Raw genomic sequence first — 16,876 nt, forward strand, 5'->3', positions numbered from 1 at the left:
GGACATGTTACAAGATTAAGGCAAGGCCCCTGATGGAGACTACTGATGGTCTGTTTGCCAAAGCATGATTTGAATTACCTAAAAGAAACTAAAAAAAGTGCTTATACAAAAGCATCAAATCAAATACAATATATTCCAAATTCAATTTTCAAGTTGTTTGGCCTAACATCCATGTAGCATCATCACCCCTCAAAGTGTAAATTCCTCATTTGATCAACAAAAAGTAGCCCAATTAGTAATGAATCTACCCTTAGTCATATTCATCAAAATTTCACCACCTTCAAATATTTTAGAGCAGACACTGGACAGATCAAATTGGCCGAAACTTTAATACCTCAACACTCAAAAATCTCCAGTTCCTATCAAAGAAAATCAAGAATTATATGACATCAACTGACTCAAATGAAGCACCTGAAATAGATGCAAGAAAGAAGTTGCACGTGTAGTTTCAAGATATCCCATAGGGGGACTGAAGGTGTCGGGAAGCATTTCATGTGCCAGGCCCCAGGCATGCCCCATTTAAGTTCATGATGAGATAGCCCATAATAGATAGCCCTAGGATTTTGAGCATGCTCAATACCAAGATGATTCTTACAGCACCCAAAGTTGATGAGTTCACAAACGAAAAACAAAGATGACTCGACCACTTTCTTCCCAATACAGGATTGAAGGAGATTTGTTACTTTGCCAATTTAATACTTCAGCATTGATTGTACATAAATTATTAACATTGTATATGTTGTTGTCATATGCCACAATAAAGATCATGAAGGCTACACAATAAGCAATGCTAGAGCCAGAATGGGAGACTTAAATCAGTTAGCAATCGATTTTTCTATTTAACTTCAATTGTTCTGATGTGCTAGCATAGTTAAAAGGACCACTTCAGCAGGCCCATGACAAAATCAGATTTACAAAGATCTTGCACTTAGGCAAGCTCAATATTACAGAAGTAAATAGTTCACCTGGAAGGGGAGAATTTTTTTCTTCTCACGATCAAATGCAACAATTTCACAATCAAGAACAAATGAGGTTACAGACGGCCTTTTAAACCTGCAATAAAACAGCTAAATGTCAGGAAAATTGAGAGAGATTTTCTGGCAGACTTGTAATGTTAGTAGGAAACAACTAGTCATTCTTAAAAATAAGCTCTACTGATATACTCTCATACCCAACTATGTAAATTATATTTCTGCTCATTAAGAAAGCAATAGACTACAAAAACCCATCATGAGAAGGCCCACCACAGCAGTGAAAGTACAGTGCTAAGCTCAGACAGCCTTACTCAACCAAGTAAAGAGACTCTTCCTGTTCATCAAACCATTAACCAGCTTGTGACAGCATGTTCCAAATCAAAGTTGGAATGGGCTACAATAAAAGTACCTTGAAATTGCATCCACAACATCAGGATACTTTCCAGTGTTTCTTTCTGCATTTCGACTATATATCTCCACTGAACCATCCTCCATGTAGTGAATCTGCAGGACATGATTAGACAAACACACATCACCAAGACTGTGAAAGGAAAGGCATATAACATAGGCGTCATGTCTAGTTTCTTGCTACCTGAGCACGTTCTCCATCATACTTGTATTCACAGGTGAATTCAATATCCTGAAACTTATCCAATATTTCAGAAACTCCATTAGTTGGTTTTGCTAGCATAGGTCCAACAGGAACACCAGGTGAAAAGCTACATGTCTTGGGAAGATCCCATACACCATCAGCACGAAGAGCAGGGATTATTTTATCATAGACTGGAATTACCGAGTAAACTTGTTTCACGATTTTAGCAGCCTGAGGGAAGGAAAGCAATTTCACAACATGTTTATGCAATAAACAAAAAACTCTCTTAAATTTGCACATAGTATAAGCACAATAATAAAATCTAATTAAAAAATTGATTCAAACTCTCTCAGAAGTTTAAATTCATGCCAAGATACCTCTTCTAAAGAAGAATCTATATTTGCAGGAGTTGAAGATTGCTTATCAGCATAAACTGCAGCATGGCCCAAAGCAGCTAACAGAGTTTGCTCAGCTAAACCAATGCGCAGTTTAGCCTGCATGTAGAGTTCAAGAATAATTTTCAGGGATTAAAGGTGCCAATTTGTGATGTTAGATCTTCAATTGTCTCACCTGGAGCAGACGAATCAAGTACTGAGGTTCACAATCAGTAGCAGCAACCAGTAGTGCCTTGATATGATTCTTTTTCTTCTCTTGACTATCCTTACCAGATTCCGAATGCAAATCACATAGAGATACAGTTACAAAACTAAAAGAATTAAACCGTTATGCTCTTCTCTAGATCAATAAATTATAAGTTAATAAACAAGCACCAATTCATGTGCATATCTCGGCTAATTACCCATCATCCCAAAAAAAAAAGCCTCTCTCTCTCCCCCCTGATGTTCAACTTTTCTCACCCGTCTCTCTCTCTTCCGTTTCCTCTGTAATCTTTATCTTACTCTCTCTCTCTCTCTCTCTCTACCTATGCTTCTCTTGCCCCCCTCGCAACTTTCACTTTTACCTCCTAACCCATCCTCTCCTCTACCGGTCAGCCCTCCCTTCAACATGCAATGACCATGGAAGCCAAGCTAGAGATAGATAATTGAGGTTTTTTTTTGTTGGTCTCATGGTAGATCAGCCTTTCCTACATATTAACAGTGTTGTGGGGGTGTTGTTGGGAATTCATGATGGATTAAAGTTTTGATTAACAGTTTGTGGTGATTTTGGCGGTTTTGCAGATATATGAAATTTTGAAAAAATAGTGTGTTGTCATTTGAAATTGGTGGGGATTAGTGGGATGATTCAAAGAGTTGAAAACATTTCTAGTTTGGCAAGAATGGATGTGATGTTAGCAGCTGCTTTTGTTGTTTGTTGTTGGCTGAGTTTTTTTTTTTCAATTTCGTTGTTGGCTGAGTTCGGTGGCGGTCTAGTTGCAGTCATACAGAGTCCATTTGGGAAGAAAGATAACAAAGTTGGCAAAAGGGGGCAAAGAATTAGCTAGACATACTAAAAAAAAAAAATTCAGTGGATTCCTATTTCACCACAACAAACCAAACATACGAAAAGAAGTTGCTAAAACCCATTACGATTGAGGACCTTTGATACTCATTGCTATTGCCATTCCAGAATACCAACCAAACAGGTAGTTAGTGTACTCTAGCTCCAAAACATTTCAAAAAATAGATTTCAAGTTTCATGTATGGAAACCAATAAAGGCAGCTATGAATATCTTAAGGAATAAGGCAATCCAGTTTAACTCTCATCTACAGCGAATAAGATCAAAGCTCATCATCGAAGTCCATGAAATGGGAAAATTCCAAGGTACCTTAGCAATAAGGCGAAATGTATCAAAAACTTTAACAACAGTTAGTGCTTCTGGTTTGCGCATTAAAGACTGAGACGAACGGCTTGCTTTTGCAACAAGGCCTAGATCACCAAGCTCCTGAGGCAAGTCGGATAGTGAAGTAATCATTCAAAATCAAAAAGAAGAAAGAAATTGCGGGCAAAAACTTGCAGGATTTTGATATGTCAGGAGATTCCTGCACACAAATTATTAAGCAAATATAACTTGACTACACCATTCGCAAGCTTTGAATGAAATTCTGCTCCTCTAACTACAAAATTTCTTAAAACAAGTGCAGTGTACTCATTGCAGAAAGATCAGCCAGAGTCTTCCATTAAATCAAGCAACTAGAGTCACAGAAGTCAAGTAAATCATAAAGAGAATAAATGATAACTTTTTTTTTGCAAATTGTATCTTAGATCAATTAAAAAAAAAATTTCCAGACAAGCTACAGCGTACAAAATGTAACAACAACCAACGTACAGCTGCAGCCAAAGAAAGTAACAAGGTAAAACTAAAGCAGCTTCTCAAATAATGCAGTTACTTCGTAGAACCAAAATCGAGCCCAAAACTAAAATCACAGGCAAAGGGTCGAATGTTTTTGACATCAACATAGCACCAAAGCTAAATTCAAAATATTCAATTAAATGTGGCATTTGACTGGACAAGCTTTTTTTCTAATCCCATTCTTGATATTTTGTATAAGAACAATAGTGCTTGTACTGAGTTAGTAGATACCTTGCAAACCGAATCAGACAACACAATAATCACCATAGCAGCATTCTACAGCATTGAAGCCACAGCTAGGCAGAGACCTAAATACAGCGTGGGACTTATGTTTCTTTCTCCTCCCCTATTCTCCATCTCATTTATTAATGTTTTGCAATTAATGAAACAAGGCCAAAAATCTCTAGAATTTCATTTACTAGAACTGAGAACAAGTTACCCGCGATCATTCTGTCATTTCACTTGAAGTACAATTTCTTTAATTTCTTGGCATCGAGTTAAGAAAAGCCAACTCCACAAACAATAATATTCAGAGATAAGAAAAGAAATTCAATCAGTTCTAAACCACACCCAAGATTTGATAAACACAAGTGACTGGAATGTAGTAGAGTTTCACCTTGTACTGCTTCTTAATTTGTGCTTCTTTTGTTCCGCACGCCTCGGACAGAGCCTTAATAATCGAAGCATCCCCAATCCCAAGCTCCAATCCTTCATGAGCTGGAGCAATCCGGTTCGCCAAAAGGTAAACAACAGCCACCAAATCCTCTGGCGTCGTTTCCATCACAGTCCTCAACATGTTACAAACAATTGCAGTTATCGCAATCCGCCCTGATTCTTTAGAAATAGCATCCAACGCCTTTGCTACAAACATAAACGGCACCCTTTGTCCCTTTCCCCAATATGCCGCCTTCTTGGGATCAAAACTTGCCGCCTTATCCTTCAACTCAAGAAGGCTCTCATCAGGAGTAATTGCCACCTTAGGTTTCTTAACCACCGCTTCCTCACTTTTCCCCAGCTGGGCATCCTTAATCTTGCTCGAATCGTCATTTTTCATATCGTTTTCCAGTTGGGCTTCTTTAATTTGAGCTGAATCAGGTTCTTTGACTGAAATCGGAGCAGAATTTTGAGAAGTGATGATGGGGGTGGGGGTTTTGCGTTTCTTGGGAGATGGTTTTTGTTGTTTCTGCTCGGACTTTTTCTTGCTGGCATTGGACATGAGGAGGTCGAAGGCAGAAGGGCGAGAAGCCATTGCTGCTAGTGATCCTGGATTAACTAATGGAATCGAGAGAAAGAGGGATCTCTGAGAGAAGGGTTTTGCGGGGAAGGAAGAATAGATGAGAAAGTAGGGCTTAAAGCCGAGTGGTTTTCTGAGGGGATGAAGCGAAAGAGTGTGGTGGGTAAAGTGGAGTGAAGAAGAGCATGACCTGAATGCGGTGAGCATCAGCTGCCGTTTTTCTGCTACGGAGAGGGAGACAACTGACACGGGTTGCTGTTGCGGATGCGGATGGATAGGAGGGAAGAGGAAGGCAAATGGCGGGAAAGGAAATTGAGGGTTTTGTGCACTTAGGATTGAAAATTGCCAGAAAAACCTTTGGAAAAAAATTGCTGGGGAAGCCATTTTTGGTGTTTGGGTGATGAGTTGTTAACAAAATCTTGAGAAAGGGACTAAAATTTTCATTTCGTAAGCTAGCAATAGGTGACTTGAAATTTGTGATTTGAAGGTTTGAGATGAAAAATGTTTTAAAAATTGTTAGGACAAGTGCAATATCCATATAGTTTATTTTTGTGATATGTCGCATCGTGGAGTGGAAACGGCATGCATATATGCTTGGGCTCGTGAGTTATTAAGTAATTTAGATTAATCATATTTTGTACCATAATTTGGCTCAAAAGTTAATTAGGCCAACCCGTGGATCAAAAGCGTTACAATTTTGACTTATTTTATTGATTCAAGTTTGTTCAAAAACTTTTTTTGGTAAAAAATTTATGTGACATGGAAACATAATTTGGTCAATTCACAAAACCATGTATATTGCACATGTCAAAATCAGCTCGAAAGTGGATTGTCCAACCCAATTGTAATGATACAAGTTTTAAAAGATTAGCAAAGATGCATACGAAGGTAAAAAAAGGTGATTAGCAAACGTGTTTAAGAAAAAAATAAAAAAATTTTAAAAGAAAACAGTTTTCCAAAATTTTAACTCTCGCACCCATTCCTACACTTTTCTACTCCCAACTGTCAAGTTCAGAATTCGAACTTTGAACTCGACGACGTTGGTCATTGGACCAATCCCAATGCTTAATTTTACCAAACTTGCAAAACAAGAAATAAGAAATAAAAACCGACCAAAACGTCTATAAGTATACTGATCATCACAAATAATATAAAATCTGTTTTGACTTGCCAAACTTAGGTTATTTGCATGAGTTTCTTCATTGTTTTTTAATTTTAATAATAATTGATATCCCTCTTCTGAAGGTCTCTCCACAGTCTCCATACACGGGGTTGATGGAACAGTTTTTGAATGAGAGCCATTCAAGTCATGTTGTTGATTGGAGTTCCAGAAAAAAAAAAACTCCAAATTCTGTCTGCAACTGGCTGTGGTGGTACGCTGGTACAGAACAAAAAATCTATAATAAGATAAACAATGGAATGTAGTTGTAATGATGAACCCCTACCTAAACCTAAATAAACGGAATAATTAATACACCACCAAATGAATAATTGTATCAGATTCTACACGTTCTTTCCTTCTCGAACTAGCTTGCAACTGGTTTTGATACGTCAGGTTTCTTTACAGGGACTAGACTGCAACTACTTGTATAGAGGAAGAAACTCGAAGTTCCTGAGTCCACGAATTTCGGATCCCACCTGCGATTTTTGTGTTGTTGGTCATGATTAGTTTCTTCATATCTTCTCTCCAGTGCAGGACGGTTGGTCAACTGAACATGCAAGTTGATAATTGCTCAATTCTTCAATGATAATGTTGATGAAAAACTCACAAATTATGCAGAACGATCTGGAGCAGAAGGGCCTGCATTGATTGCTTATCATGAGAATCCACTTCACTAGGGGGTGAGCATGAGAAATGGCAGCTACCCGTTTGGATTGCATTTTCCGTCATTTTTCATGGAAAAATTATTGTAGCGATTTGATGTACATAAGGAAAAAAGATAATAGAAAAATGTGTTCACGAAAAACGACGTAATTTTCTGATAAAAAATGGCAATCCAAACACACTGGCTTCAACTACTTGGTCCACTAATATTGCTGCTGCATATGGAGGTTGAGAAACAGGGATTTCAAGAAGGTGTAGTAAACTTTTTTCATTCTTATTACTCCCTCGTCCCACAAAAACCTCCAAGTTCAAATTCCATACATGGATTCCCCAAATCCCAATTCCCAACCTATGAGAGTCCTTATTCGGCCCCCCGCTCCAAACCCACCACCACCCTCCCCTCCTCCTCCTACACCACCTGATCCTTCACCCACCCAAAGTCCAACTCCCATCCCATCTCAGCAAAACGGCATCGTTGTAGTGGGTTTCGTGGGCAGGCGCCACGGCGATGTAACCCAACTGATTAACCGAGTTATTGACGCAAATGTGTTTGGTTCTGGGAATCTTGACACCCCCTTTCGTTTCAATAAGCAAGAATTGATTAGTGAGGAGATTGAGGAGTGGTTTAAGCTGAGATGCATCAGCTATTATTTTGAGGAGGAAAAAGGGATTTTGTATTTGCAGTTTTCTTCGATTTCTTGTCCTATCATGGACGCGGATTTGGAGTCTCAATTGGGATTTGACTCTTTATTCGAGGACCGTGAATTCGGTGATCTTCAAGGATTGCTTTTTATGTTCTCTGTGAGCATTCTCGTTCCCTATTGTTTATGAAGCATTTAACTTTATTTACATTCTGAATCTTATTTGTGCTGTTACCTTCGATTCTAAGGCTCTTTTCATATTGTGAAGTTGTTTGTATAAAGATTCAAATATTCTTGTCTAAAATACTCAATATGTTTAGGTCGTAGATTAAAAAAGGGACTGAAGTTTATCTGTTTAACGCTTACACCTCATAGGCAGATTAGCAAACATAGACATTCAGTTAAATATTCGAAGTTGATGCCTTTTTTGTTTAATTCAGCATTGCAAATGTAAGGCGTGGCATGAGTTTGGATTTGATAGTTAAAATGGCCTTTTTTTTTTTTATCTAAGGAGAATAACTATTATAGTTTCCCATGGATGAGAAGGTGGCATTTGAGATCCATTGGCCGCCTTTCAAGTTTTTGTCTGATAGCCAGGTCTGTACACATCAATCATTGCACTTGTCCGGCCAAAATATAAGTAGGAATTCTGGATACTTTTTGAGTTGCATCTATAAATAGGTGATTTTTTATCTCTGCCACTCTGTACGGTTGGGAAATTTTGCATATTCATGCAAGAAAGCTGTCTTCAGACTGTATTATGAACTATCTATCACATGCAAGGTAAGAATCTAGAAGTATAGTGATACATCAATAAGATGCTCATAGGAACAGATTCATTTGGTAATTTAATATCAACTCGCCTGATAATAGTTTTGTTTCTTGAAGGAGGCTGCACTCTGTAGAAGGTTTTACATTAAGTTGTTAATTGCTTCATAGATGTATATCTAGATACGAAGTCATATTCGGTTCCTTTCTATAGATGGTATTCTACTTAGATAAACATGAAAGCTTAAAAGGAGGTCTGCATGAGTATGTTGGGCATCTGTGTTATGACAGCAAGATGAAGAGTTTGGAATTTAACAATTTTGATGAGGACTACATTAAGATTGAAACAGAAGTTTGCAGGAAGTTGTAGGCTTAGATTACCTACTAATTTCAGAAGATTCTTTTGAATCGTTCTGAAAAGTGAATTTATAGTTTTCTGAAGTAGAGACACTATAACTTCAACACCATGGTTCTAGTTTTGCAAAGTTATTTTCTCAGAGTAATTTTTGCAATTCCCAATAGTTTCAGAGTTTAATTACAAATTTGAACAGAATTTTTTTTGTTATATTCCTATTTCCATTTTTTTTGAATTTCCATTCTTGAATTTACTAGTTCCCCTTGAATAAAATGGTCTCCTGTTCTAATTACAACTAGTAAATGACTCTAGTTTATTTAGCAATGCAGGTTTGCCATGTACTAATATTAACCCAAGAAGGATCACACTTTGACACACAGATTTTGAAAAAGTTTCGAGTGTTGCAAGCTGCAAAACATGCTATGTCTCCCTATTTCAAATCACAGAGTATGCAACCATTGACACCAAATTCTCATGCTTCATCTTCTTCTAGAATGTTCCTGTCAGGAGCATCATCAAATAGTCCATCTCCTGGTAGAAGCCGCAGCATCTTAAATCGTGGTGCTGCAGTGACATTGATGTCTGGCTTAGGTTCACACTCCTCTTTATTGCCGGGACAGTGTTATCCTGTTATTCTTTTCATTTTTCTTGACGATTTTAGTGATGCTAATCCTAGTTCTGCTTTGGGAGAGCAAGTGGAGGGTTCCCCGTTAAGTCAGTCATCAAGTTCAAACAATATGGCTAGGCCAAACTTACCAACAAAGGGATCTGGGTCAGTTGTTGTACTGGCTCGTCCTGTCAATAAACCTGAAGGCGGTTTCAGGAAGAAATTACAGTCATCCCTTGAAGCACAAATTCGTTTCTCTATCAAAAAATGCCGAATACTTTCAAGCTCTGAAACTGGTCATGCTGGTACAAGAAGTGGAGGCATTTCAAGTGCAGCACCTTTATTTTTGCTAGATGCATCAAAAGCTGTTATACTTGTAGATTTGTGCTCAAACCATAGAGGTGAATCTCTTGAGTTTGCCACTCGCCTTGTTGAAGATGTTATTGATGGGAAGGCAACTTCAGATTCTCTTTTGCTCGAAAGCAATAGCCAGAGTGCAAACAAGGAGGACATACTTTCAGTTAAAGAATTCATTTTAAGGCAGTCTGATTTCCTGCGAGGAAGAGGGGGTATGGTAACTAGCACCAGCAGTGGCCCAGCTACTGGTGTTGGCATGGTCGCAGTTGCTGCCGCTGCCGCAGCGGCCTCAGCTGCTTCTGGGAAGACAGTTAGTACTCCTGAACTTCCCAGCTTAGAGACCTGGCTATCTTTGAGTCAACCAATTCTCCATGGAATCCTTTCTGTGAAACCAGGGTATACTGGCGAAAGTGAATTTAGCAAAAGAAAACCGGACCAACAATATGCTGCTATGCCTGCCGTTGAAGGGAATGCAGCAAAAGCTACTGATTCCTTAGAAAATGCCATATCTATTTTGGAGAGTGGTAGAGGGCTGTGCGCCAAATTTTCTACTTTGTGGTGTGAAAAATCCCTTCCAATCGCTAAAGAGATTTATCTGAATGAGTTGCCACCCTGTTATCCAACTTCACGGCATGAAGCCCACTTGGAGAGGGCTCTGGTGGCTTTTAAGTCAATGGTAAAAGGGCCTGCCGTGCAAATTTACATGAAAAAACTCAAGGATGAATGCACATCCATCTGGAGTTCTGGTAGACAATTGTGTGATGCTGTTAGTTTGACAGGAAAACCATGCATGCATAAAAGACACAGCGTTGGAACTGATGATTTGCTTGTAACCGACGAGATCAAGCCACATTCCAGTGGATTTGTATTCCTTCATGCATGTGCATGTGGTCGTTCAAGACAACTACGACCCGATCCTTTTGATTTTGAAACAGCCAACATTTCTTTCAATTGTTTTCCAGAATGTGACAAGCTTCTTCCTGCACTACATATCCCTCAAGGTAGTGTTGAAGGGCCTATTAAACCTTCTTGTTGGAGATTGATACGTGTTGGTGGTGCAAGGTACTATAACCCTGCAAAAGGTCTACTCCAAAGTGGCTTTGGTACAACTCAGAAATTCCTTTTAAAATGGTCAATTGTTCTTGGAAAACAGAAGATGAGCAATGGTTTGTCTTTGAGTAATCAGCTACAAGTTTATTCAAATAAATTAAGTGGCAGCGACAAAGATGAACCTCTTGCAGGTAAAGACACAAAGAAGGTTGGTGATGCTCATTTTCAGGCACAAGAAGTGCAGAGTGAAGTTGAAGTACCAAAAAGGCAGCCTTTATTAAACAATAAAGCTAGTGACAAAATGATGGGAGTTTCCAACTTGACAATGAGAAAACCTTTTTCTGAGGTGGTTGCTGGATCAGCTGGAACACATTCAGGGTTTCCTCCTCTTCAGACCAGAAAACAACCTCTGCCAGGTTCTGGGAAGGGAATTAAGCAGCATGATACAAGAGAGAAGGGTTTGTCAAAGGCCATGGAAATTGCCAATAATCAAGGGTCTCAAAAACTTCCAAATATTGCTACTATTGATCATGCAACCAATGGGGTTGCAATTAATACTAATGCTGATGCAAATAGTGATCCACCATTACAGATAGGTAGCAATGATGTTCCATTGAACATGGCTACTGGAGGTAAGGTGAGAGAATTTATTCCTCTGAAGCATGTATCGATTTATGTTGGGTTCGAGCATGAGTGTCCCCATGGGCACCGGTTTATATTGACGCCAGATCATCTCAAAGGCCTTGGTTCCCCTTATGCAATGCCTGAAGAATCTCTTGTTACATCATCCATTGAGAACTCAGATCATAATATGGCAGATTCTTCTAAATCTGGTAAGAATGGTGGTCATGCTAGGGCACGCAAACAGTCAAACGGAACTATTAACAATGCTTTTCGCATGACAAGTAATCTGGAAGAGTCAAAAGTGAGAAGCACCAATAAAATTGTATATGAAAATGGACAGATGCAAGTTTCCAATATATTAAGAGAACAAAATCTCAGTGAAGCTAAAGGTACTTCTTCAGTGATGGACCTTGCAGCTGGTTTTCAGTCTGTTAATCTTGATGATGGTGGAACTGCTTTCTCCCTCGTGAATAGAAGTCTACCCATTTACATGAACTGCCCTCACTGCAGGGAGTCAAGGAAGAAAAAAGATACAATGAATGTTAAATTTGCTAGCACTATTTCACAGCTGCAAAGGATCTTTTTGGTATGAAAAAACGTCTTTTATCATCTTAACAATTAAGTGCGACTGTGAGTGTCTGAATATATTTATCTTCTCTTAGTAAACAGTTATATGCCTCATGTAAAATTGAATTTCTATTCTTTGATGCATCAATGCAAGTTTAAAGGTTTTCACAGGATGATTACTTGCCTAATTGTACTTCCAGCGGCCAGTAAAGATTACTAATAATACTTGTCTTGGTAATGAAACTAGATCTCTGGAAAAGGTTGTTAGGCTATAACATGTATGAAGTCAGAGATAATAAAGGAATAGCATCTCTAAGATAGAACTTAGAAATGGGGTTGGTCATGCATATTGATAGTCATCAGTGCGAAATTAGTCCAAGCTTGTAAATGATATTATTCTTCTCTTTGCATTTATCTGACTCACTTTGTCATATCTTTATCTTGTCTTCTTTTGGTAACTTAGATTCAGATTTATACCACCATGGTAAAGTGAATTTTTAGAAGCACGTTTAAATAAAAGTTACTGCATTGCCATGCATGTCCATGAGAGCCTTCTTTTATACTTTCTACATCACATGTGAATGGACACCCAAGGAGATTAATTACATTTTTTTATTCCCTAAGATCTACATTGCCAGTGTGGTTTTTATGAATTCAGATACTGTTGATTATTTTATTGTGACTGCGCATCTTAATTATTGTGTTGCTCAATGTGTAGGTCACGCCTGCCTTTCCAGTAATTTTAGCAGCCTGCCCAGTTGTGCAATTTGAGGTATGCACCAGTTGCTGGAAATGTGCTTTCATCATTATTAGGATTTTTCATTACAAACTTGCTTTATTTGTTTCCTGGGACATTTGAATATGAGTTGTCTATTTAAGGTTCAAAACGACTCGTTTAAATTTTTAAACTATTTAAAGTGTTTACTGCTATCCAAGGTTGCACCAAGCTGGCATCAGGCACTGTATTCTTTAAATGACCATAGTCATCAACTCAACATAGATTCAGGTGTTGCTGTTGCAAATGTAAAATTGTTTGGTGTGCAAGAAATTCACAACTACTGTTTGATAATTGACTCAACTGTGACTGCTTATTGCCCAGCTTGTGGACTATAAAAAATAGGACTTGCTTCCATTGCATGCTTGGATCATTATGACATATTATCTTAAATACGTGATGGTATGTTATCATATATTAGCTTTGAATCATTCAAGTGATTAGAATTGAATAATATAGATATGGTTGCAGCTTAATTTGGTGTATTCATCAATATGTTATTTGGAACGGTTTTCAATTGATCAAAGATAATTTGGCTAATTCACAGGATTCATGCCTCCCTTCAACAGTCCCAGATTGCAAAGAAAAGCTGCAATTTGGCCTTGGCTGTCGGGTAATTTTGCCTCCAGACAGTTTTCTCTCACTCAGGCTTCCCTTTGTTTATGGTGTAAAGTTGGATGATGGAAAAGTGCATCCTCTTATGCCTTTCGAGGATCAACCGCAACTGACTGCCTGGATTACCAAAGGCACCACATTGCAGGTTGTATCTCAAGGAAGCAATCTTGCTGGAGTAGCTAACATGTAGTGAAATTTGGTGAACCTGAGGAGTGATGATAAAAATAGTATGGTTCACTTTGCGCTTTCCGAGGCAGATTGCTCAGCTAGCCTGCTGTCTGGTAAATATTTTTTATAACAAATACGCTCTTTGCTGAAGTCCACAATTAACTTTTGTTAAGATGATAGAAAGAAAGAAAAGGGTGAAGTTCAAAATTTATCCTATGCGTTTGACAAAAACAAACTTATTAATTTTTTGTATCTACAATGTTTTGGCAAGTGGAATTATTTCTTCTTGACCAAATGAGACTATTAAAGGTGACAGAATCTCATGAGTCATGCACTATAGTGCTTCCTTCTGCATCTTAAATGTGGCGTTATGTGGATGGATCTAACCTGGTGCCTATTTAATGCATTTAATGGTAGTTGATGTATCTGATTTTCACAAAGCATCTTGTTTCTTACTCTAGAACATGTAATCTTGGGAAAGATACCATGAAAAAGGAAATCCATGGGTTTTAAAATTAGTAAATGTGAGATGTAAGTGTGAAATATTAGTAAGGTGATTAGCATCTATTATATGGCCCTAAGTTACTTTGCACTTTACCATCTAGACTTCATAATAGTTGATGTGGTGAAATTTGAAATTTCTTTCTTCAGCACTTTAGTTTAACTCCTGCATAATTCCTTCTTTTAAAAGCTAATGATTCTACTATAATTGAGCTTTGTACTTGAATTTGTTCAAGTGTTTGTGTATAGCGCTTTTAAATAACTCAAGAGTTCTTACTAGTTGCTTTTATGTCTGATTGAAACATGAATCAAGTTAAGCATTTTGATGCATAAAAATTTTTTTTTCTGCACTTAAAAGAGTTGGATATACATAGTTAGAGGTCAATAAAGTCCAGCAATTGCCAGGAATTCCAAGTTTGTAACTTTAATTTAGCGGTTTTTCAGATAATTGGATTGACCTGTGCGCCTCAATCATGTTGAGATCACATTGTCATGCTGCTATTCATGGACCCATGGTAGATGACACTTGTGCGGGTGGCAGAAACCTTTGGTACAATTCCTTTATCCTTTTTTATTTTTTGAACCTGATCATAAACTATGAGAAGCCAACAATGTTGGGTTAATTCTTAGTACATTAGAGCTATCCTGTTGTGTGGCTTGGGCACTCAATTTCTTCGAAAGTAAACTAGTTATGCATATGTCTGTGTAAGTAATCAGTCAGGCGGGAAGGTTTCAACTCATGCCATCTTTTTTCTTTTTTTTTGGGGAATGCGTGCTATATATTTGCCTTCTCAAATCTCAATTCCTTTTCAACTTCTAGTTCTAGCGTGTTTGCATAAGAGTTCTTTAGTATTTAGTGAGGGGGAACACGAAGTAAAAACAAGTCGAATGGAGTCAAAAAGAACAGCAGTATTGGATGGATGGAACAATTACTTTTAGTTGCTTACACTAAGGTTCAGGTTAATCTTCCTGCATCTGCAGAATACAATTTGTTAGCAGTATGCTGCTAGAAAATATTCTCAGTAATGTTCCTTCAACTATTTGCTAATTGCCATTTATGCCAACGTTTTTGGTTCTTGTTCTTGTTTTTATGTACATGGAGAGGGTGTGCGTTGCCTGAGCTGATGCATCAGTTAAATCAGGGGTTTGCAAGCTGTGACAAGGCACAATTTTCTGCCAGAATGAATTCAGCCGGTTGCGCAAAAGCCTCAAGTTCCAATGGAAGGTAGAATTCACGGGCGCTTTAGAAAAGTTGAAAGAGTTGTACAAATGTGATTATTTAACTCATCTGGAGGCCTACTTTTACAGGATTAGGGAGGGGGCAACTGCCTTATCCCATCTGAAGAAGTTCCCTCTCCGAGAGGTCCATTCCTAGGAGGATCTGCTTAATCATATTGATGGCAACCTGGGCGTGCCACATTTGAATAAAGGATGTGCAAAATGCAGTTTTCATTAGTTCTTCTGCGGATGGCTTCACACTGACTTGTCAATTACCTGTCACATTTGTATTTCATTTTCTTTTGCAAAATGAATGCATGGGAAGTTATTGCGTCCAATATTTTCTCATTCTACAGTTTAACCAATCCTTAAATTCTGAGCTGTGACCAACAATTGTTGCATCCTTTTCGCTGACGTCTGTGCATGCATCATCAAATCATTGCTGAGAACCGAAAGAAAAGCATTACATATTTGAAGACATTATCCAAATTCTTCAATTTAACAAGTCTTGCTTCCATAAGCAGCTACAAGATGAGTCGAGTCGTAGCGTCTCCTTGTTTGGATTGTAATTTTTTGTCAAAATTTTTTTCCATTTTTTATGAATATATTTTTCGATCACTTTTTAATTTCATAAATATCAAATCATTATAATATATTTCTCTACAAAAATTTTTCAAAATAACAATTCAAACGGGTTCTTATTATAGCAGACTAAGAACGCATGAAACATGTTCGAATGATTAATTTTGCCGATGTCCTTTTTTTTTTTTTTTTTTTGGTACTTTAACCGTGAGGTCGGTCAACAACAGACAAAAAAAAAACGCATTTTTAGATGCAAAAAATCCTGGACAGAATCTTTATATCTGTCCACACAATCGTAGAAAGCCAGGCTGGGTTTGGCGTATCAGAGGCCATTGATGAATGGATGGACGAAAACTTGTGGGATCAAATAGCAACAATCACATGCCAAACGCTCCCACGTCCTTCCTGCTATGCCTTTTTTTTTTTTTTGCGGTAGGAATCCTGCTATGCCTTTGTTGGGTCAACAAACAAACTTCTCTCAACTTTATCCAAACAGCTAAAATCCTGAAAACTACACACCAACGAAGAAATATATACACATTTCAATATTGGATACAAATACAAAAACATATATTTATTATTATCAAGAGGGACTAGAGAAGCTCTGTTTTCAAACTCGGACCGGACCGGCCGGTCGAACCGGTCGAACCGGGAACCGGCCAGGTAGCCGGTCCGAGTCAACTTAGAAAACCGGAAATTTTAAAACTCGGTCAAAGCCGGTCAAAATCCGGGTTTGACCGGGAAAAAATCGGTTTTTCCGGTTCAACAGTGATTTTTAAAAAAAAAAATTCAAACTTTATAATATTATGTTTTGGCCCCCTAAATTGTTAAAACTTATTCGTATACCTCAAATATTTGATACTTTATAAATATTGTCCTACAATTTGATGTTATTTTTCAATTAAATTCATAATTTTAATTCTAAACTTGTTAATATTTATTAAATAATATAAATTGCTACTTGATTATTCTAATTTCTTTGTATTTTCTTGTTAAATATATTTGAAACATCAAATATATATGAATATACCTTTATTAATATCAATATATTATTAGATATGATATATATAATATTTTAATTTTTAAATAATTTTTATTTATGACGTCATCCGGTTCGACCCCTATCGACCCCC

General features: G+C 37.7%; 2 protein-coding genes across 5 annotated transcripts; one reads left to right on the top strand and one right to left on the bottom strand.

The window, feature by feature from the left end:
• Positions 1-335: 335 nt before the first annotated feature.
• LOC113714008 (DNA ligase 1-like) lies at positions 336-5,474 on the bottom strand. The gene is made up of 8 exons (XM_072045994.1): positions 4,473-5,474; positions 3,333-3,448; positions 2,137-2,239; positions 1,944-2,060; positions 1,567-1,797; positions 1,384-1,478; positions 966-1,053; positions 336-359 (listed from the first exon to the last, which is right to left on the bottom strand). The coding sequence occupies exons 1-8, from the start codon at positions 5,472-5,474 to the stop codon at positions 336-338; spliced, it is 1,776 nt and encodes a 591-aa protein (XP_071902095.1).
• A 1,656-nt stretch (positions 5,475-7,130) lies between these two features.
• LOC113714833 (uncharacterized) lies at positions 7,131-15,499 on the top strand. Of its 4 annotated transcripts, none has more exons than XM_072065267.1 (7): positions 7,131-7,716; positions 9,060-11,903; positions 12,603-12,656; positions 13,207-13,555; positions 14,388-14,493; positions 15,046-15,168; positions 15,252-15,499. In XM_072065267.1, exons 1-4 carry the CDS (start codon positions 7,237-7,239, stop codon positions 13,462-13,464), a joined length of 3,636 nt encoding a protein of 1,211 aa, XP_071921368.1. In that variant the 5' UTR covers positions 7,131-7,236; the 3' UTR covers positions 13,465-13,555; positions 14,388-14,493; positions 15,046-15,168; positions 15,252-15,499. The 4 variants fall into 4 exon arrangements, with proteins under 4 accessions (XP_071921368.1, XP_027094737.2, XP_027094738.2 ...); XM_027238936.2 differs by having other exon boundaries at positions 7,132-7,716; positions 9,009-11,903; XM_027238937.2 differs by having other exon boundaries at positions 7,132-7,716; positions 9,009-11,903; positions 15,086-15,168.
• The last annotated feature ends 1,377 nt before the right edge of the window (positions 15,500-16,876 follow it).

The sequence above is a fragment of the Coffea arabica genome, chromosome 1c (genome assembly GCF_036785885.1).
Source record: "Coffea arabica cultivar ET-39 chromosome 1c, Coffea Arabica ET-39 HiFi, whole genome shotgun sequence".
In the NCBI taxonomy this organism is placed as follows: domain Eukaryota; kingdom Viridiplantae; phylum Streptophyta; class Magnoliopsida; order Gentianales; family Rubiaceae; genus Coffea; species Coffea arabica.